Source organism: Mesocricetus auratus, unplaced genomic scaffold (genome assembly GCF_017639785.1).
Source record: "Mesocricetus auratus isolate SY011 unplaced genomic scaffold, BCM_Maur_2.0 Super-Scaffold_4256, whole genome shotgun sequence".
NCBI classification, from domain to species: Eukaryota; Metazoa; Chordata; class Mammalia; order Rodentia; family Cricetidae; genus Mesocricetus; species Mesocricetus auratus.
The window spans coordinates 58,307,378-58,328,138 of record NW_024429182.1 but is presented as its reverse complement, the minus strand read 5'-3'; the positions used below and the strand labels follow the sequence as shown (position 1 = coordinate 58,328,138).

Genomic DNA, 20,761 nt, shown 5'->3' with positions numbered 1-20,761 from the left:
TGAAGTCCATAGATAAGAAAAAAAGTGTATCAGCACATCCTTTAGTTTATAGATTGAACAGCTTCGAAATTCCCCCAAGACACAAATACAACTACTGCTCAGGCACTTAGGCACTTTACTAAGGCCTGCATTTGACTCTTAAAAGTGCCTCTCATTTGTATGCTTAACTTCATTCCTACTGGTCTTGGAATTCTTTGTGGTGCTTGTCAAGGACCTGGGTCACCTGAATAAGAGTCACTGGCTTGCCGGGCGTTGGTTGCGCACGCCTTTAATCCCAGCACTCGGGAGGCAGAGGCGGGCGGATCTCTGTGAGTTCGAGACCAGCCTAGACTACCAAGCGAGTTCCAGGACAGCCTCCAAAGCCACAGAGAAACCCTGTCTCGAAAAAAAAAAAAAAAAAAAAAAAAAGAGTCACTGGCTCAGATCTTCTGACTGAGTTGTTGGTAACATATGTATACTTCAGCTGTTGTGACAGGTCTAAAGCTGAGCTGGGAGTGAGAATTTCTGGGCAAAAAGACACACTGTCATCCATCACCCCAACCTGGACCCGCACCTTGTTTAGGGTAGGGCAAGATGAGAGCTGTTCCTAGGTCTAAGCTAGCCTAGCCTGTCCCACAGCTGAGGGAACAATGCGGAAAAAGGGCGGGAGGGTGACATTATCCCAGGAGCACGCCGCTTCCTGGGACAATTATTGGGGGTGTGGCCTTAGTCTGAGATCAGGTGAATCACAAATCAGGAGCCAGAGTCAGACAACTATACACCCAGGTGAGCAGTCAGGGTATCGAGGGACCCTCTAGGGTGGAACAGGACTTGGGTCTGTGTTTGCTGGGTCAGTGTCAGTCTGTTGTTGGGACCGTGGGTCTTGGGAGCTGAAGTCTCAATGGCTTAGGTTTTCAGGCCCAAGGGGATACTATCTCTGCGTTTTCACCCAGGTTCCAGCTCTTCTGTGTCTGGGTGGGTGTCCCTGGAGAACGGGGAGACGCCTGATCACAAACCAGAGCTCTTCTTAGTCCTGGTACTCAGGCGGCTCTAAGCCCGGGTGCTAACCACGATGTGGGGTCGAAGGAAGGAGGATCAAGGGCTGGGAGGCCCTTTGAATCTCAGATGGCTTTGCCCACCCAGCAGGTGTCGTGAGGGGCGGGGCCTCGGGGGCGCGGCCGTTCCTGGCGCCATCCAGTTGGGTCTCGCGCCCAGGTCCTGCCCCCTGTCGACCAGGCCCCGCCCTCGTCCCCGCACTAAAACACCTCCTCTTCTGCCTCCCCGTACAGCGTCTCCGCCTCCGCCGGCGGGGACCCCAAGCTACCACGACTGCGGGACCCACAGCCCGCAGGCTACTAAGCCACGATGTTCCCGAGGGAGACCAAGTGGAACATCTCGTTCGCTGGCTGTGGCTTCCTCGGCGTCTACCACATTGGCGTGGCCTCCTGCCTCAGCGAGCACGCGCCCTTCCTGGTGGCCAACGCCACGCACATCTACGGCGCCTCGGCCGGGGCGCTCACCGCCACGGCTCTTGTCACTGGGGCCTGCCTGGGTGAGCCGGGCTGCGCGGAAGTTGGGCAGGGTGTGGTGGGTACGGCGCGGGGCCGGGTGGATGCTCTAGCGTCCCACGCCCAACCCGCGTAGGGAAGCCGATACAGCCGCTAGTGCAGTAACGCTGTGGAGTCTCTGCCTGTATCCCGGAACTGCGACCGAAGGTCCAGTTCTGAGCCCTGGTCCGGGGCGGGTTTTGGTTTGTTTTGTTTCAAGAGTGTCCAGGGATTGGGGTAGGGCCTGGCGCGCTCCCGACTGGTGGCATTCTCTCCGCGTAACCCACCTCAAGGGGCACAAAAGTTGGGAACAGGCAGGTGCTGCCAGTCTGTGTTATTGGAAAGAGAAAGTAAATAGTGGGCGGGACTATGAGAGAGAGAGAGAGGAGGGGCATACTTCACTTCGAACCGGCTGCCAGCGGTCACTGCGTCCTGAGGCTCTGCTGCTGCAAACTGCTGTGGCTCTGGGGCCTAGTACCAGGGTATCTCGAGTGGGCATCTGGACACTGTGGTAGTGTCCTTAAAGGGATCTCTGCAGGCAAAGCCCAGCTGAAATCAGGGGTGGGCATAAGTGTATCCTCTGTCCATGGTGCATTGACAGCCTGACACCCCAGCTGTGGCCAGCTGACCCACTTCACGGGGTGGCCATACTTCTGTGTTCTGAAGGGTTTCAAGAGTACAGAGATGGGAGGGGGACTGCGTCTCCGGCTACTTCCATGGGACTTCCGGCTACCACGTGGGGTGTTGTTTACAGTACACTACGTTCTTCCTCCTAAGAGTCCTGGAAACTGCTGCCCATCCCCCGTCCCATAGGTCAGCCAAGGTGGCAAGGGAGTCCTGCTCAGTTGGAGCCTGTCTGGGGTTCTCTGCTGTCTCTTTCCCATCCCCTTTGCCCTGAGGAGGGAAAAGGAGAAGGAACACAGCTCTTGTTCCTGGTACCTTGGGGATTCACCCTGTGATCTTGCCCCCTGGCTCTCATGGAGGCCTTCAGAGGAGTGGGTATAGTGGCCAGCTGGGCTCAGACATACATCGAGACTCCACCTGAGTTGAGACTGAATTAGGGATACCAGTGTCACAGAACTACTTACTGCCAGTACTTTTCACAGGTCATCTTGGGCAGCTAGAACCATGACAATGTGGTAGGTGTCAGCTGTGAGTCCTTGGCCTGTATACCCCATGACTGACAAGGAGCCTTAGAGGAGGGCATGGATCCTCAGGGGAAAAGCCCTAGACTCTCCTTTCCCTGGCCACTATTGGCCACTCCTCTCCTTTACTATTGCTCTGGGCCAGCACCCATGGACTCCTAAGAGTGTTGGAGGACTTGGTTTTGACTGAATTGAGACCATCATGTCTTCCCAAGAGGTGGGCTCCTCACTTTAGCTTTGTGGACCTGCCCACCCACCCATATCTGGCCAAGTAGATGAAGGTTGAAGCAGGTCAGAGTTGACCCTATGTCTTCCCCGCTCTCTGGGCCACGTGCCATACCACGCTAGGCACAGTGACTCATGGGGACAGGCAGTTGGGAAATACCAGGCATAGGGCAGGTTCCAATCCCAGCTGGCCAGCTCTTGCTGTATACTATCCCCAGGGTGGTGGCCTGTCTCCTTCCACTTAGGTGGCAAAGTCCCAACTGTGAGCCAGTCCCCAGTGTGAGTATGCGTCTTCAGGGTCAACAGAATGTAACACATCTGAATGTCTTCTGGGTGTGGAGTCCTGGGGGAAGGATGGTTACTAATCTGGGAGTGTTGTCCCTGATCCTGGCCCTGCTGTCCCAGGTGAAGCAGGTGCCAACATTATCGAGGTGTCCAAGGAGGCCCGGAAACGGTTCCTGGGCCCTCTACACCCTTCCTTCAACCTGGTGAAGACCATCCGTGGCTGTCTACTGAAGACCCTGCCTGCTGATTGCCATGAGCGTGCCAGTGGACGCCTAGGCATTTCCCTGACTCGTGTTTCTGATGGGGAGAATGTCATCATATCTCACTTTAGCTCCAAGGATGAGCTCATCCAGGTAGGCCCTGGAGAAACTGTGGTGGGGTATGGGATTAACTCAAGGCAGGGCCCTGCTACTGTCCTGTGTCTTGTTTTTCAGGCCAATGTCTGCAGCACTTTTATCCCAGTATACTGTGGCCTCATTCCTCCCACCCTCCAAGGAGTGGTAAGTATCCCTGCTTAGCCCTGCCCTGGAATGGCAAGCATCATCTACTGTCTGGGCTGTCAGATAAAGGGGTAGATCAGAAGGCCAGGGGGCACCTCGCTCCTCTCCTGTCCCTCACTGCCTATGTCTCACTTCCCATGACTCAAGATGGGGGGAATCCCTGGAGAGATACACACTTCCTGTGGCTGGCGCCCACCTGAATTCCATCTGTCTGCCATTTGTTGAGCCCCAGTGAGTGGCCAATGCCTAGTGGGCAAAAGGCTCAAATGGAACAGCTACTAGCTAGAGCTACCAGAACACCCCGCAGGCCCCTAACCATGTGACTATGAATGTGTGTTCTTGCAAAGCGCTATGTGGACGGCGGCATCTCAGACAACTTGCCACTCTATGAGCTGAAGAATACCATCACAGTGTCCCCGTTCTCAGGCGAGAGTGACATCTGCCCACAGGATAGCTCCACCAATATCCATGAGCTTCGTGTCACCAACACCAGCATCCAGTTCAACCTGCGCAATCTCTACCGCCTCTCAAAGGCTCTCTTCCCACCAGAGCCCATGGTGAGCCAGCACAGCTAATCCTAACTAAGTACCAGGGGAGAGAGCTGCTCGTGACTTCTGAGCGCTGGGACAACATCAGAACTTTGCATGTATGCTTTGCAAGGTTTACAGCACTTGAAGTCACCTATCCGTGGATAACCTATCCGTGGAAGTGGCTGGTACAGGAACTTAGCTGTTACAGTAGGACTTGACCGCACTGGTCTGGGCTGATTTATACGTTCCTCTCGTAGGTTCTCCGAGAGATGTGCAAGCAGGGCTACAGAGACGGACTTCGATTCCTTAGGAGGAATGGTGTGTGGGCAGCCCTGGGTTGGGAGAAGCTGGCTCTGCAATGCCCCCTGCTGGCCACAGACTCTGATGGCATCTCTGTCACCCCACCCCCAACCCAGGCCTTCTGAACCAGCCCAACCCCTTGCTGGCGCTGCCCCCGGTTGTCCCCCAGGAAAAGGATGCAGAGGAAGCTGCTGTGACTGAGGAGAGGACTGGAGAGGAGGACCAATTGCAGCCCCATGGAAAAGATCGAATTCTAGAACACCTGCCCGCCAGACTCAATGAGGGTGTGCCATGGAGAGGGAGGGCCGAGGAAGGGACAGGGTCCTTTGGAGAAGCTTGACCAGCAGGTCTGCGAGGCTTCCACTTCCCTAATTGGCTACCACCTTCCCACCTGCAGCTCTGCTGGAGGCCTGTGTGGAGCCTAAGGACTTGATGACCACTCTCTCCAACATGCTGCCAGTGCGCCTGGCGACTGCCATGATGGTGCCCTATACTCTGCCGCTGGAGAGTGCAGTGTCCTTCACCATCCGGTGAGGGTGGGAAGGGGAGTCTGGGGAGAGTGCATCAACAGAAGTCTAGGATCATCTATGAGCCATGAGCTGCTTGGGAGATCTGGGGAGGGTGGATATTCAGTATCTGTCAGGTGAACATCAGAACCCAACCTGTTATTTCTGAGGTCATACTTGGTGCCCCCTCCTTAGCTTGTTGGAGTGGCTGCCTGATGTTCCTGATGATATCCGGTGGATGAAAGAGCAGACAGGCAGCATCTGCCAGTATCTGGTGATGAGGGCCAAAAGGAAACTGGGTGATCATCTGCCCTCCAGGTGAGCGACCACGGCTGCCAATCCACCTGGGGCCTGGGGCCTGGAGCCTGGGGCCTCCACTAAGCCTTCCTTTCCTCCATGCTTCCCCATATACAGACTGTCTGAGCAGGTGGAACTGCGCCGAGCCCAGTCTCTGCCCTCTGTGCCACTATCTTGTGCCACCTACAGTGAGGCACTGCCCAGCTGGGTACGAAACAACCTCTCGCTGGGGGACGCGCTGGCCAAGTGGGAGGAATGCCAGCGTCAGCTGCTGCTGGGTCTCTTCTGCACCAATGTGGCCTTCCCTCCGGATGCCTTGCGTATGCGCACACCCACCAGCCCGGCCTCCACAGACCCCGCCACCCCACAGCATCCACCTGGCCTCCCGCCTTGCTGAGAACCATCAGTCCCCGTTTCCTCGGCTACCAGCCAAGCTCCAAGTCTGCTCTGCCTCACTTAAGAGGAGCCCTGGGGCAGACCAAGTCGCTGTCCCTTGGCTTTCCCCCTTACATGCTATGGAATGGGGACATAGGACCCTGCCCAGCTGGAAAGGGGGTTTGGATGTAAAGCCTTTTGCCAGCTGCACTGATGCTACTCCTGGTGGGGAGGGATGAGGAGTAACCTCCCCTGGAGCCCACCAAGCCCTCCCTTCCCCGAGCCTTACTCTCCTCCTGCCCTCCACCTTTTCAGTGCAGGCTCAGTCCTGAGAACTCCACAGCTGCTGCTGCTTCTCCCAGCCTCTCCAGTTTCCTTGCAGAGTCTGTGAAGAATTATTTATTTTTGCCAAAGTAGATATAATAAAAGCCACAGCTCAGCTTCTGCCTTGCTCATTTCAGCATGTTATTCATGCCTCTGAATGAGGCCAGGGGACAGCCATTTCTCAGATGACCAGTGTCTCAACAGCTAGCAGTTGGGCCTCAGAGTTGCTTTAAGCCCTGGCATCTGGGGACCCTCCCTTAGGGTCACCCTCTGACAAGGACACATGTATGCTCCTCTGTTTGCTCTGAGGCCTACTGACTGTCTCTTGGGCAGCGTTTCAAGCTCCAGCTGATATGTTTAGGGCTGAGAACCGTAAGGTATAAATAAGAACTAAAATGTTGGGTTGGAGTATCTCAGTTGTTGAGCATTTTTCCAGCATGTACCAGGCCCAGATTCCATCTCAAGCACGAGGGGGAAAATGTTTACAAAAGGTGTCACCCACACTTCTGCTCCACATGGTGACACAGTAAGGGTGTGGATCAAGGCTGACTTCAGGGCTGGATCCTTGTGAAGGGTGAAGCTTCTGGAACCGAGGCTTGGGGACAGGGAGGCTCAGTCCCTGACCCACACTGGGCGTCTTGCTCAGAACTTGGTTGTCACACCATCATTGGCAGGGACATGTGTCCATGTGCCTTGTCTATACTGTGAACATACCCGTTTCCTCCCAGAACCTTGGGAGTGGTCTGGAGCACTGAGGCAAGGTAGTGAGGTCTTAACTCCAGGGGGCCGCTCACCATGGTTTCCTCAAAGTACCCTCTGCTGGGATGTGTGTGTTGTACTGTCTTGAGGAAGGAGAGCTGTGATGGGTGAGCTTAGTTGCCAATCTGTGGAACTTGGCTTAGCACCCACTTGCCCCTCCCAAAAGCTGCACAGTGGCTGCGGTTGCAAGCCCCTAGCCAACAATAACGGTTGGTCTGGTTATGGGACCTGGGACAGCAGGACTGGGCGAGCCGGCCAGGCAGGTCCCTTGCCTAGGTGCCAGGGGCCGCCCCTCCTCTTGTCTCCAGGTCCTGTCCTATAGGGCCAGCCTGTTGTGATTCTCCTTGAGAAGCACAGGGCTCCCAGCACCTCAGCAGCCTGTGACAGCCAGGGCAGCCTTTCAGGTCAGTTTAGGGGCTTGGTGGGGGGCATACCCTTGGAAGTGGATGGATTTCCTCCTAAGTAGGACTTTGACATCATCTCCTAGAGTTCTTCTAGGCCTAGGGGAACCCTAACCAGGACTGTGCCCCAGAAGGAGTGCTGGGGGCAGACTGCTGATGTGGTCTCACTGTGACCCCACACTCACTTCACCCATACGCGAGTGCTGCTAACTTACATGCCATTCGCTAGCGTTAAAACTTAGAAGACTCCAAACTGGAAAAGTATAGAGAAGCAAGTGTAGTCTCCCAAGTCCTGGATACAGCCACTGAAAGTATTTGTTCTATTTCCTGCTCGGCATTTTCCTACACACACTTCTTGGCACCCTAAGTCTGGATATTCCGGGAGGGGTGGGGGTTGGTATCTGCCCCTCCGCGGCCTTGATCCTGTCCTGGAAGGGTCTTGGGGGGGGCGGTGAGGGACACGACGTCAACATTGCTGCCCCCTGTGGCTCTCCCGGGAGAGCTAGCCACCCTGGGTCGAGTCGCCAAGATAAGAGAGGCGGGACAAAGCAACAACAGCCCTCTGGTGGATCCACCCGGACGTGCTATCCCGGGGTCTCCCAGCCTTACAGGCCGCAAGGTCGCTGTGGGCCGGCGCCCCTCGCAGGCTGTCAGGGTCCGGGCAGGGGTGGGGCACGCCGCGCGTTTCCGGGAGGAGCGGCCGGTCTGCGGCAGGTGCGGCGACGCGGCTCCCAGGTAGGCATAGGCTCCTAGGTCCCGCGGCTGGGGTCCCAGAGCTGCACCTGCCGGACTTCCCTACCCCTAACCCCGGGTCCGGGTGGTCGCACCTTCGGACCGCTGTGTGGAGCGGCGACCCGCACACGTCAATCTGGGACGGCTGTGATTCCGCGGTGCAGCGCAGCTAGCCTTAGACGTGTGTGGATGAGGTTTGCCTGTGGGTCCACCCGCTGCCCTTCCTCTGGACTCCCTGGAGCCTGGCTGCAGTTCAGTTTCCGGCTCGGATGGACCTCCCGTCCTGTAGAGCCCGGGGGCGGTTGGTGACTGTGCCTGGTTGAAGTGAGGGTAGCCGTCAAGGGGGCAATGACTCCAGGTTGCCCTGTCATGCTGCTTCCTCGTGTTTGCTTATTGGATTATCGTCCCTCTCCTCCTCAAATATGGGTAGGGGGAAGATAACCCTAAGGACTGTGAGATAGTCTGGGTTGGTGTCACTGTGTGGCTTTGGGAAATCAGGGGTTAGTACACTGTGGGGCAGACAGGGGACTCTGATTAGAGGTGGGGTGTTCATTCCAGGAGGTGAGAGGGAGGCTCCAGGGGAAGAGAAAACGACTAGAGGCTGTATTAAACCAAGATGTGGGGGTGTTTCCTACAGAAGCTGTCCAGTGCCCAGGGCTGGGGCCTTGCACCTGCACCCTTAAGGCCTTATTGGAAGGTGGGAGGGACTGATGGAGTTTACTCTCTGCTTGCCAGCTGTCAGAGGGCCAGGGTATCACAGGCTCAGTCCCGAGGCTAGGGACTTGGTCAGAAGTGATTCAGCCCTCTTCCTTAAGCAAGATCTCCCAAGTCCAGGATGTGGCAGACTCTTCACACTCTGGCCCTCTTTCACTACAAAATCTCTCTCTTGGCTGCCAAGAGTTGGTCACCTGTTTTTACAAGTCTTCTGTGGTGGTAAAGTCACACTCTCACTTTCTTCCTCTTCTTCTTGTTTTTTAGAGAAAGGGGTTCTTTGTGTAACAGCTGTTCTGGAACTCACTCTATAGACTATGCTGGCCTTGAACTCAAGAGATCTGCCTGTCTCTCCCTCCCGAGTGCTGGGGTTAAGGCTTGCCCCACTATATCTGGTTTCATTTTCTCTTTTTCTTTTATCTTTCATTCTTTCTTTTTTTTTTTTTTGAGGTACGATCTCACTATGTAGCTTTACATGTCTTGGAACAGATATCTGCCTAACTTTGCCTCCAGAGTGCTGGGATGAAAAGTGTATGCCACTTCAGGACAGCCAGGACTGTTACACAGAAACCCTGTCTCCAAAAAAAAAAAAAAAAAAAAAAAGTATAAGCCACCATATTCAGCTAACCCTCACTTCTCCAACTGGCTCCATCCAGGGATTCAGGCTTTCCCCAGAATTTCTACTTCCTGAGTCTGCCTCATCCCATCCCAGTGGCCACGGACCATCCCTGTCCCAATGCCTTGCCTTCTGTTCACTTTCCTACTTGGTGCAAGGAGGCCCCAAGCCCTCTGTCTTCACCCTCTGACACACCTTCATCCTTCCTCCCCTTTCTTCTGACCTTCCCTTGGCTTCTCAGTACCTACTAGAACCAAGAATTGCTCCTATGGCCAGCCCTGGGCAGCCTGGGCCTGGGGAGGGCCAGGAGGAAGAGGAGACAAAGGGAATCTCGGCAGGACATGGTGCCGAGGTGCTGCAGCAGGCCCAGGAGCTCTTTCTACTGTGTGACAAGGATGCTAAGGGCTTCATCACTAGGCAGGACTTGCAGGTGAGCCACAGTTCCAAGAGGCTGCCAGGCCCAAGGCCGACCCTGGCTGCTCACCTTGATCTTCCTTGCCTGGCTAGGGCCTGCAGAGTGACCTTCCCCTAACTCCTGAGCAGCTGGAGGCTGTGTTCGAAAGTCTGGACCAGGCCCACACTGGCTTCCTCACAGCCCGGGAGTTCTGTCTAGGCCTGGGTGAGCAGGTCCCAGCCACCTGGAGACCCTATTCAGGCCCCTGTGAGACTACATAGCCTGTGCCTTTCGCAACTACCCAGGCATTTGGTGTCTACAAGCAGTCACTCTGTGAGCTGCACCCCCCATCCCCCCCCCCTCTGTGCAGTGTGCACGGTCTGCCCTCCCCCAATCCCTTCTCCTCTGCCAACCCAGGTGGGGCGGGGGAGCTGGCTGTCATTTCCATTCCCAGGCCAATGGAACCAGAACAAGGAAGAAAAACAGGAAACTGGGCCCTGAGAGAGGGCAGGATATGCTGTGTGTGGTCAGGGGAGTTGGGTAGGCCTGGGGTGTTAACCCACAGTCCTGGTCATCTCTCCTCCCATGTCTGCAGGAAAGTTTGTGGGGGTGGAGTCGGCCCAAGGTGGGTCCTCCTTGAGGACTCCTGAGGAAACCTTTGAGTCAAGCACAGGAGGCTCTCTGGAGGAGGACGACGATGCTGAGACATTCTGCACTTCCTTAGAGAAGCTGGGAGTGGCCCGGGTCCTGGGCGAGTGAGTTGATGCTAAGCCCACTCCCTTTGTGCGCCTGATCCCTCTCCTCTGTGTGTTCTGTCCACCTTGCCCTCCTGGCTGCTGCCACAGAATCCCTAGGCCGGGCCAATCCATCCTTTGTCACTTGTGGTTGTCTGGGAGAGCGCCCTGGCGTGATTTTCCTCAGGATTTGCATTTCAGGAGGTCATAGCTCTGTGGGGCGGGGTGCCACAAGACACCTAGTCACTCGTGCAAGGCCACTTTGCACTCATAGAGGCTAAGCAGGCATGAGAGCACATTCCATAGAGTGCGCCGCGGATGTTCTGGGCCGCTGGGTTCTCTTACGGGTTCACCTTTGCAAAGGGGACACGCCCCCAGCACCGGCCAGCTCGTCTCTATTCACACCCTCTAGGCAATGGGCTGTGAGGACACTCTGGGTTCGGCTGCAGCGCGAGCGACCCGAGCTGTTGGGCTCTCTGGAGGAAGTTTTGATGCGCGCGTCGGCCTGCCTGGAGGCTGCAGCCCGGGAACGCGACGGTTTGGAGCAGGCACTGCGGCGGTGAGGAACGGCCTGGCGAGGTCTGGGGTCTCACGAGGGGACAGAGAAAACTGGCAAATGCTCATGCTTGTGATATCCCGGTTCCTCGAAGGCGGGAGAGTGAGCACGAGAGGGAGGTGCGCGGACTCTACGAAGAGCTGGAGCAGCAGATGTGGGAGCAGCGACACCGCGGCCAGAGCCAGGTGGGCCCGCGTATGCCACGCCCAGCCACGCTGGCTTCTCTGGCTCCGCCTTCCCCGAACTGGTCCCGCCCTAGAGGACTCACCTCGGGAGTCCAAGCTGCCCTAAGTCCAGGGAACTCTGCTCTGCCTCCGCAAGTGCCCCCTCCCGCGCTCCACCCCTTTGCTCCCCACCCTTGCCTCTCCGCCTGCCTCCTCTGAGCCTGGAACTAGTGCGGCTGTACATCCCAGAAACTGTCCCGGGAGGAACAGAGGGGCCACCTGGAGCTGGAGCTGCAGACCCGCGAGCAGGAGCTGGAGCGCGCAGGCCTGCGGCAGCGGGAGGTAAACCGTAGTCACTTTACCTCCGCATCCTCGCAGACTCACCTTCTTTGGGGGCTCCCCGTGCCTCGGAGCCCTCGAGCTGCAGGAATAAGGGGGTCACCTTGGCACTGGGGGGCGGGCGGGGAGCGTGGCTCGCCAGCCAGCATCCCACCATTCCTCAGCTGGAGCAGCAGCTGCAGGTCAGGACTGCAGAACAACTAGAGACACAGGCCCAGCACACCCAGCTGCGTAGGGCCTACGAGGTGCTAAGGGCACAGCTGGACCAGGCGCTAGAGCAGCTCAGCCGATTGGAGGGCGAAGCACAGGGTCGTCAGGAGCAAACCCAAAGGTGTGGTGAGGTGCCTGTGGACAGGGGAGAGGGTCCCTTCTCCCACCTTGCATCTGGATCACCACCTTCTACCTACAGAGATGTGGTTGCTGTCTCCAGGAACATGCAGAAGGAGAAACTCAGCCTCCTAAGGCAGCTGGAGCTGCTGAGGTGGGTCAGGCCTACCTAGGCTGTTTGGAGAAGTGGTTTCAAGTTTCTGAATAGTCTTGGCTCTCACCCATCTTGCTGGAAGTCCTTATGTCTGCCCTAGAGCCTTCATGCTGCACTCTCTGTTGTCCTCAGGACTCAGGAGAGCTGGACCATCTTCCCCATCCACTGCTTCCTCTAGATCTTTTTTGTTTGTTTGTTTGTTTTTTGTTTTTTTCGAGACAGGGTTTCTCTGTAGCTTTGGAGGCTGTCCTGGAACTCACTTTGTAGACCAGGCTGGCCTCGAACTCACAGAGATCCACCTGCCTCTGCCTCCCGAGTGCTGGGATTAAAGGCGTGCACCACCAATGCCCGGCTCCTCTAGATTTTTTTTTTGTTTTTGTTTTTTTGTTTTTTTTTGTTTTTCGAGACAGGGTTTCTCTGTGGCTTTGGAGGCTGTCCTGGAACTTGCTCTATAGACCAGGCTGGCCTCGAACTCACAGAGATCCGCCTGCCTCTGCCTCCCGAGTGCTGGGATTAAAGGCGTGCACCACCAATGCCCGGCTCCTCTAGATCTTAATTAGCCTCCACAGTCTCAAACTCTTCCTCTCTAGGGAACTGAATCTGCGACTTCGAGACGAGAGGGATGCCTGTGAGACTAAGCTGCTGGGCAGTAGCCACAGGAAGGCTCTAGCTATTGCCCACAAGCCTGGACCCACCTACTGCTGCTGCTGCTGTGGCTGGGCTCGGCCCCCGAGACGAGGCTCTGGCCATCTTCCCAGTGCCCGATGACCAGCCCCAAAACACTCACCAGACCTTCCTTATCTAGAAGGGGACTGGTTGTGGGTGGCAGTTGCCTGATAGGTATGTGGCTCTAGCCAGAAAGCATCACCTGCCTGGAGGAACTGAGCTCTGAATGGTCAAAGTCTTCAGTTTCCACGCTGTCTTCGTCTCTGTTTAGCTGACCAATAAAGGCCACTGGCCACTGTGTACTCCTTTCTTTTTGTGTCTCAGAGCCACAGTGCATTTGTGGTTCATGCTTGGTGTCCACAGCGCAAGGTGACATGGAGAGATTCACAGGCACACACTAGCCTGTCATTTCTGTGGCTGTGGCTTCCTGTGTGTTTTTGTATGTTCTGTGATCCTGGTCACTCATCAAGCTCTGCTTTGCGGTCCATCACAGGACTCGGGTTTCAACAAGGGTCCACTCCACTCCCACGCTAGTCCTCATGTGGAAAGGGAGTCCTGCCCTCACTTCTGTGGTCAGCTAGCTCTCTGGTCCCCGTCCTTACTCTCCATCGTCTGGCACCATTCCTAGACAGACCGTGTGCCCTCCAGACTGGGTACCTCTTGCAGGGCCCTCATGTGATGGTGGGTCTCAGCACTCTTCACACTGTACCTGGAGCTACCCCTCTGGCATGTCCGCAGCCGCTAGAACCTGCAGCCTCAGAGTAGTTCCCCGGGCTTAGACTGGAGGAGGATTTGGTCTGGGCCTCAGTTCTGGGCTCTGCTGGGTTAAGTGCTATCTTCCCCACCTCTCCACTCACCACCTGGGTTCTGCCTCCATCCAAGCTCCTCGGTCTTTGGGTGAGTAGGGGTCTTACTGATCACCGGCGCCCTCAAGTTAACTTTCTGGCCCCATAGACTGGAAAGGTGCCCCAGGTCTTACTGCGCGGTCTTCCTCGAGCCCTAGCACCAAACCAGTTGGGACTTGCCCAGCCCAGGCCGGCCGTGGGCGGGGCTGCGCCTGGGGCGGGGTCGCGCGCGGGGCGTGTCCTTGAAGGCCCCGGGCCGAGCATTTTCTGCACTCGGAGCACTCCTACAGCCGCCCGCCGGCGTTGGTACTACAAAGTGTGGTTGGTAAGTGCTCCGCAGAGCAAGGCCGCAGGGTGTGGGGAGCAGTGTACTCAGTGACTGGCGCCCCGGTGTCCCTAGTCCTCACCACTGGCCTCGGGGACACCCAGGAGGCAGCGCCGGTAGGACAGGGCTGCAGGCTCCTTTCCGGAAGATCGACGCCGGGGCGGGAAGAAACAGAGGGGGGGGGAGGGAGAGAGCCTCCGAGGTTCTTGGACAGGCCTGGAAGTCCCTTTCATGCAGAAACCAAGAAAGTCAAAGTCTGATCACCCTGTTCATTGTCACTGGACACCGGTTCCCTCCCCTGAGACCGCAGGTCCGCCCATCGGCAGCGGGGGAATGGGGAGACGGGCAGGGGCGGTGGTGACTTCATCTCGGTGACGCGGGGATTCCTCGTCTAGCTGCCTTCAGTGCCCAGTCCCCTCGGTGGGGCGGATGCCGAGCGCCATCGAGGGCACAGGACTCAGGGGCTGAGTGTAGGGCGGCCTCCAGGCCGCAGGAGCTATTTCTGGCTGATTGCGACTCCTACGCCGGCCATTTCTCAGGAAATTAACATTCAGTCTGCTGATTGTGCCTTGGCTGGATGTGTTCAGAAGCAGCACCGCATAGGTTCTGGGCTTTTAGAGCTGGCCTCAGTTTGTGTCATGCCACTCCTTCAGTGAAGCAGCGTGTATTTGAGTCTTATTTCCAAATGGAAGTCTGTAATCTCCAGGAGTGGACAGTTGATTGTCCCGCCTCCCCCTCCCCCGCGCCAGTCTGCAGTCCATGCTGTTTGGTGGGGGAGGGACAGTGATGGATGGGTCTGGAGGGTGGGGCACCTGGAGAAGGCATTTGGTTCCTCCCTAGATCAAGCTGGCCAGCAATGTCCTCTGCCCCACCCTGGTCCAGAAGAAAATAGACCTGACTGTTATGCCTGCTTCCAGATCTGGTGGCTCTGGGAATCATTCTGACCACTGCTTCAGCCACCACAGGAGGAGTGGCAAGATCCTACCTGCCAGGCGAAGAAGCGCAGACCACTGACTTTTGACCTGTACCTGCTGGTCCTTCTGACTTATAGGGGTGAGTGCTGGTGCTTGGGCAGAGCCCGCAGGTGGCAGGTGAGAAGTCCTGCACACTTGCTTGTCTAGAAACTGGTCCTGGGGTGTTCAGCTGAGGTCTGTGCCGCAGACTGTCCACATTGCAGACACTAGTGTGTCTAGGGCAGAATGTACCTTTGGGGGAATGACATAATCAAATCTGTGGAACTGAGGGCCTCCTCCATCAGCCTGGAGGGGAGCTGATTGTGTAGGCTCCACCTACTGGCACCTCTATTGTCCCTGCCCTGGTTGAGAGTAGAGAGGTTGCTCACAGAGCCCTGTCTACCTGAGGTCTGTCTGAACTTTCTGCTTCTCTGCCGCATCTGGGGTGTTAGTGTTAAAACCGTCAGCCTGTGATGTGGGGTCAGGGAATGCCGTGGGGGACTACATCCTGAAGATCTGCCCCCCATTTGCCAGCAGGAGTGAGTCAGCAGATGGTTGGGGGTCTCCATGACAATTCATTATGGGTGTCTGGCTTCAAGGAGGGGTGTTAGACTGATCAGTTGTCCAGGAAGTGACTCATATATGGTTCCTGGGAAGGCTCCTCTTAAGGCAGAGAGCTGGCTGCGCTCCAGGCTCTGGAAGTATCTAGGGATTGCTGCATCCCCTCCTGTGTCTTTCTAGTTGGCGGCCTTGTGCTTCAGGCCATCTGACCTCCTCCACATTTCTGCAGGCCCAGCATGGGTGAATTCAATGAGAAGAAGGCAACATGTGGCACGGTCTGCCTCAAGTACCTGCTGTTCACCTACAACTGCTGCTTCTGGGTGAGAAGTGATTCTCCCTACACTCCTCTCCTTCCTCATCTGGGAGGCCTGGCCTGGGGGCTTGGTCCTAGCTTCCAGACCCAGGCCAGATGTGGTGACCAGTACATACTTCCTGCAGCTGGCTGGCTTGGCCGTCATGGCAGTGGGCATTTGGACACTGGCACTCAAGAGTGACTACATTAGTCTGCTGGCTTCAAACACCTACCTAGCCACAGCCTATATCTTAGTGGTGGCTGGTGGTGTTGTCATGGTGACCGGAGTGCTGGGCTGCTGTGCCACTTTCAAGGAGCGACGGAACCTGTTACGATTGGTCAGCAGGGCCTGGTAGCACATGTGGGAGCATGGGGCTGGGGATGCCTGGCATGGCTTTCTCAGGGGCTTCTGGGGCTTGACTCTGGTTAAGTATGTTACTGCAGGCTGTCCCTGTTGAACTCTCTGGGGCATCCCCCAGCTGAGGGCATAACTAGATCAGAGAAGTATCGGGAGCTGGGTGGCCCCAGCCTGTAGCTGCTAATTGGATTCCTCCTATTGGCCTCTTGGGTTGGGGACTTGCTTTGTGGTGCTCTGGCACTAGGAACCTCAACTCACTGGGTCCCTGCTTCCTAGTACTTCATCTTGCTCCTCATCATCTTCCTCCTGGAGGTCATTGCTGGCATCCTGGCCTATGTCTACTACCAGCAGGTAAGGGCCTGAACTGTACATGGGTTATGTCCAGAACAGGTGTGCTCACAGGCAGGTGATCCCAGGGCTGACTTTGGACTTATGGGGAGGCAGGTATGCCTAGGGTTGAGAGTGTTACTCATTCGCTTGCCTGCTTGGTGACTCTAGTCTTGCCAGTCCCACTGGGGGTCCTGACTCTAGCTTTGCCCTTGGGGGTCTTAGACTTTGATCCTACCCACAGCTGAACACAGAGCTCAAGGAAAATCTCAAGGACACCATGACCAAGAAATACCAGCAGTCAGGTCAAGATGGTGTGACGAATGCTGTAGATAAGCTACAGCAAGAGGTGGGTGTCCCCCTGTGACTCTCCACTTGCCTAGCGTGGGGCTATGTGCTGGCAGGCTGGAGAGCTCACCGCATACCCCTTGTAGTTCCACTGCTGTGGCAGCAACAACTCTCAAGACTGGCGAGACAGTGAATGGATCCGCTCTGGTGAGGCAGGCGACCGTGTGGTTCCGGACAGCTGCTGTAAGACTATGGTATCTGGCTGTGGTAGGCGGGACCATGCCTCCAACATCTATAAAGTGGAGGTAGGTGGGTGCTGAGCAAGGGGCTAGACTGACTGGGTGGCTGGTCTGGCTACATCTCAGGGCAGCCTGGTCCGATAGGGCTGCATGCGGGAGCCAGCAAGGTCCACCACCACTCTCTCCCCACTAGGGTGGCTGTATCAGTAAGCTGGAGACCTTCATTCAGGAGCACCTGCGGGTCATCGGGGCTGTGGGCATCGGCATTGCCTGTGTGCAGGTGCGGAAACATGGAGGTGACTAGGTGGGAACACTGGGGTGGCTGGTGGCCCACAGCTCTGTTTACACCAGCCTGGCCCTATGCAGGTCTTCGGCATGATCTTCACCTGCTGCTTATACAGAAGCCTCAAGCTGGAGCACTACTGACCATGGTGCCAGCCAGGCCGCCGGCAGTGCACTGTGTCCTACCCCACTACAAAGTACTACTGAGTTAGACTGCTGACTGCCAGAGAGGTAGCTGTCCTCATGCCGTCACCACGACCCCTGGCGACCCCACCTCGGGCAGCTTCAAGTGCCTTTCACTGCATACCAAAGTCCCAAGGCTCAAGGCAGTGTACTTGCCCCAGGATAAGAGGGGCAGGTATGCCAGTGTTGGGCTAGGCCTACCTGGTAGAATAGGGTTTAGATTATTTGACAAAAGTGCCTCTTGCCCACAGGCTACTTTCCTTGGGTAGCTGTGATTTGCAGTAAGTGTTGGGGGAGAACTTGGGTTTACCACCTGTATGGTGGATAGAAGCAGGTGGGAAGGGCCATTCTGGGTGGTCTAGGTACCTTTCATGCCTGCTGCTGGGAACCCTCAGATCTGCTTGCCCCAAACCAATGGGGCAAGCTGAGGGGAACTCCAACCCCACTCACTGTGTATGCAGTCCTTTCCACCCAGGCCTCTCTTGCTCCTAACAGCCTCAGCCCTGCCTGGCTTTCCCCCACTTCTGATAACACTATGAAAATGCCCCATGTCTCCTTTTGGAACATCTCTGAATGGAGCATGGCTATTTCCATCCACTGCTGTATCCCAGATGCCCACATGTGCTCCTGCTATGTAACAGGTGCTCAATAAATGTATGAACAGTTGAGTGAGCTTGCTGACAGGACCTTAGGGTCCAGGATTGCTGGAATACTTGTAAGAGTCAAGGATGGGGAAGCCCAGTGGCAGGGCAGCTAGGCTGACCTCTGGTAGCTGGAGAGCCTCCAGCTTACTGTGGCCTGAATTTGGCCAGGCAAAGGATTGCCCATACTCAAGGGCTCAAAAATATACCTTAAGAGCCAATTCTCTGTTTAGTGCCAGCTGGAGGAATGGGGTTCAAGGGGCTCTCTGACTCCAGTCCAAGGCAAAACTTTTTTCCTCTCTAAAAACTAGTGTGCATGTGATTCATTTAATCCCAGCCTTCTCCTTCAAGAGAGGGAGAAGCAGGCAGATTGCTATGAGTTTCAGACCAGCCAAGGCTACATAGTGAGACCCTATCTCAAACAACCCCCCCAAAACAAAACCAAAAACCCAAACAACAAAATCTCAATGGGATCAATGTGCTAAAAAAAAAAAGAAAGAAAAGAAAAGAACCTTGGGATATTTACTGCAACTACCTAGGAGCCAGAGCCTTAAATGGGCCTCCTTTGGCCTTGAGTAGGTTTCTTAGGGCTGGGTACTTTTCCTCTCCTGTGGGGATTGGGTTAAGGGGCAGGGATGCCTAGCTGCTGGGTCTGGGAAGATTTTGGAAACAAAATCTCTCACACATGAGTAGCAGATGGGCTCACAGCTAATGTTCTTTAGGATCTAGGAAACTAGGGCTTGACTGTGGCCTTGGGAGCACTCAGGAGCTGCAAATGCTTGGAGGTTAAGAGTACTGGCTGAGCCGGGCGGTGGTGGCGCACGCCTTTAATCCCAGAGGCAGAGGCAGGCGGATCTCTGAATTCAAGGCCAGCCTGAGCTACATATTGAGTTCCAAGATAGCCAGGGATATACCGAGAAACCCAAAGGAATCCGTGGTAGCTGAATACTGTGTAACCTTTGGCTTCTGTGGGTACACAGGTGGCACAAAGACATACAGGTAGAGAAGACGCCACACACATAAAAAGAATCTCTATAGCATGGCCTCCAAGCACTCTCCACTCTCAGCACTCTAAAGGAGCATCCTCCCAGGCTTGGGCCCTGCCTTGTAGATGGTGTGGCCACATCTCCCCTGCCCACCCTGAGCACTGGCAGGAAGAGGTGAGGCCCCAGAGCAATGAGTACAAGACTGTACTGTAGATTACCTAGTGGATCAAGCAGAGAAACAGAAGCAGTGGTCTCCCTAAAAGACTGGACTCCCAAGTCGGGGGAGGGGAAGGAGACCAGCCCTGGGGGAAAATCTGGAGCCAGGCCAGGTAACCTCAAAGACAGCACAGACATGATGCTGAGGGTCTTATAAAGTTAGACCTGTTGTTTCTGCAAAGGTCTTTACTGAACTGTTCCTTCCAGGGTGAGGGGACTTAGCCACAGGGTCACAGCCAGGCACCACACCCACCTCCCAACACCTCAGTTTGAATTCAGCATGATAGATTGTCCATGGCCAGCAGAGGAGGAGGGTGAGCTCCAGCAGTCACTTCTCTAGGGGAGCATAGTTAAGTAGCTTTTCAATCAGGTCCACGTGTGCTAGCAGCATGCGGCGGCAGCAGTAGCGCTTCAGGCCCAGAGCATCCAGGGCATCCCTGTGAGGAGAGAGAAGGAGGCTGGATATGGTATCTGTAGTCTGCATAGGTCCTCCGTGTGTCACTGGACAGGGGTTACCAGAGCATCTCTACATAAATGGGGACTGAAACCTCACAGCACACCACAGGGAAACGGCCTGGAGATTTCTGAATATGCACCCAGATGCTTAGGGTGGAGGCTGGCGAGTCCCTCTCTCACCTAGAAGTACACCTGATTTCCCAGGTTACACCTATCCCATGTATATGTCCACATGCCTGTCTTCAGTGCCCTATACCCTTCCCTGCCTTCTGCCCATACTTGCTTTTTAAATTTCACTTTATGTGTTATGATGTTTTGTACATGAATGCCTGGTGCCTGCCAAAACCCAAAAGAGTTATGGACATTTGTGCCACCACCACCGGGCTCTGTCCTGCATTTTAAAGGGAACACAAGGTTCTCAGTACATAGACGTAGAGCCTGAAAGCAGACACAGGTTAGGGAGTAGGTGGGCAGAGAACACTTGGGTGTTCTCCTGCGGATGAAGAGGTGCCTGTCACCCATGGGAAGGATACTCAGAAGTTTCCAGAAGGACAGCAGCTTGTAACCCACTTTCCAATTTTCAGAGAACTTGGGCGTGATAGTGCACGCCTTTAATCCCAACAACTCCGGAGTGTGGCGGAGAATGTGAGTTCAGGACCAGCCTGATTTACACAGTTCCAGGCCAGCCAGAGTTACACAGAGACCCTGCCTCGAAAACATACTAAAGATAGAATCATTCTTCCGGGAATACATCACAGGGCTGGCCTGGAGGGTAACCAGAGTTTGGAATTCCTAATGCACAGGTTACCTACTCTCGCTGTCGGAGACCCTCCACCTCACTTGATCCCTCAATCCCTGACCTGCTTCGGCAGGCCGGATCTCAGCCAATTCTCCATCCAAAAGTTTCACCTATCCCCTGGCCCGGGGTACCTTAGTCTTAGCCCCGGGTCCACCGCAGAACTCTCACCCCGGCCCTTCTGCTTCATGACCCCAGCCCGGTCTCTCCGCCCCCTCCCCCGCAGGCCCGCCGCCTCACCCCTCGGTGTACTCGGCCTGCAGCAGACCCAGGTAGGCTTCCCATTTGTTGCCGACGATTTTCCCGCAGGTGAAGCAGCGCACCGGGATGATCATGGCGGCGTCTGGCGCTCAGGCTGCCCGCAGCGGTATTTCAAGGTCCGCCCAGGCGCGTCCATAGCGCGGGGCCCTTTGCGTCGGAGCTCCGCCCCGCGCTATCCTGAGCTCC

The 20,761-nt window shown here is 55.8% G+C and overlaps 4 protein-coding genes across 10 annotated transcripts; 3 read left to right on the top strand and 1 right to left on the bottom strand.

Annotated features, from left to right (window-relative positions):
• Positions 1–1,240: 1,240 nt before the first annotated feature.
• On the top strand, positions 1,241–6,128 carry Pnpla2 (patatin like phospholipase domain containing 2). Its single transcript, XM_005064203.4, has 9 exons — positions 1,241–1,531; positions 3,302–3,534; positions 3,616–3,681; positions 4,029–4,238; positions 4,469–4,529; positions 4,628–4,795; positions 4,909–5,041; positions 5,213–5,335; positions 5,432–6,128. The coding sequence occupies exons 1-9, from the start codon at positions 1,345–1,347 to the stop codon at positions 5,709–5,711; spliced, it is 1,461 nt and encodes a 486-aa protein (XP_005064260.1). The 5' UTR covers positions 1,241–1,344; the 3' UTR covers positions 5,712–6,128.
• Positions 6,129–7,024: 896 nt separating this feature from the next.
• On the top strand, positions 7,025–12,866 carry Cracr2b (calcium release activated channel regulator 2B). 4 transcript variants are annotated; one of them, XM_021227712.2, is made up of 10 exons: positions 7,026–7,176; positions 9,474–9,662; positions 9,740–9,851; positions 10,222–10,381; positions 10,773–10,919; positions 11,011–11,101; positions 11,330–11,422; positions 11,584–11,750; positions 11,829–11,900; positions 12,491–12,866. In XM_021227712.2, the coding sequence occupies exons 2-10, from the start codon at positions 9,501–9,503 to the stop codon at positions 12,666–12,668; spliced, it is 1,182 nt and encodes a 393-aa protein (XP_021083371.1). In that variant the 5' UTR covers positions 7,026–7,176; positions 9,474–9,500; the 3' UTR covers positions 12,669–12,866. The 4 variants fall into 4 exon arrangements, with proteins under 4 accessions (XP_040607376.1, XP_021083371.1, XP_012974662.1 ...); XM_013119208.3 differs by lacking the exon at positions 7,026–7,176 and adding an exon at positions 7,213–7,908; XM_040751442.1 differs by lacking the exon at positions 11,584–11,750 and having other exon boundaries at positions 7,025–7,176; positions 12,491–12,670.
• A 754-nt stretch (positions 12,867–13,620) lies between these two features.
• Positions 13,621–17,885, top strand: Cd151 (CD151 molecule (Raph blood group)). Of its 4 annotated transcripts, none has more exons than XM_005064201.4 (9): positions 13,621–13,736; positions 14,654–14,789; positions 15,480–15,570; positions 15,689–15,880; positions 16,177–16,251; positions 16,472–16,576; positions 16,662–16,820; positions 16,948–17,034; positions 17,121–17,885. In XM_005064201.4, the coding sequence occupies exons 3-9, from the start codon at positions 15,487–15,489 to the stop codon at positions 17,178–17,180; spliced, it is 762 nt and encodes a 253-aa protein (XP_005064258.1). In that variant the 5' UTR covers positions 13,621–13,736; positions 14,654–14,789; positions 15,480–15,486; the 3' UTR covers positions 17,181–17,885. The 4 variants fall into 4 exon arrangements, with proteins under 4 accessions (XP_005064258.1, XP_012969034.1, XP_021083381.1 ...); XM_013113580.3 differs by having other exon boundaries at positions 15,431–15,570; XM_040751464.1 differs by having other exon boundaries at positions 13,660–13,736; positions 14,693–14,789.
• A 1,345-nt stretch (positions 17,886–19,230) lies between these two features.
• Positions 19,231–20,743, bottom strand: Polr2l (RNA polymerase II, I and III subunit L). The gene is made up of 2 exons (XM_005064200.4): positions 20,555–20,743; positions 19,231–19,499 (listed from the first exon to the last, which is right to left on the bottom strand). The coding sequence occupies exons 1-2, from the start codon at positions 20,647–20,649 to the stop codon at positions 19,391–19,393; spliced, it is 204 nt and encodes a 67-aa protein (XP_005064257.1). The 5' UTR covers positions 20,650–20,743; the 3' UTR covers positions 19,231–19,390.
• Between the last annotated feature and the right edge of the window lie 18 nt (positions 20,744–20,761).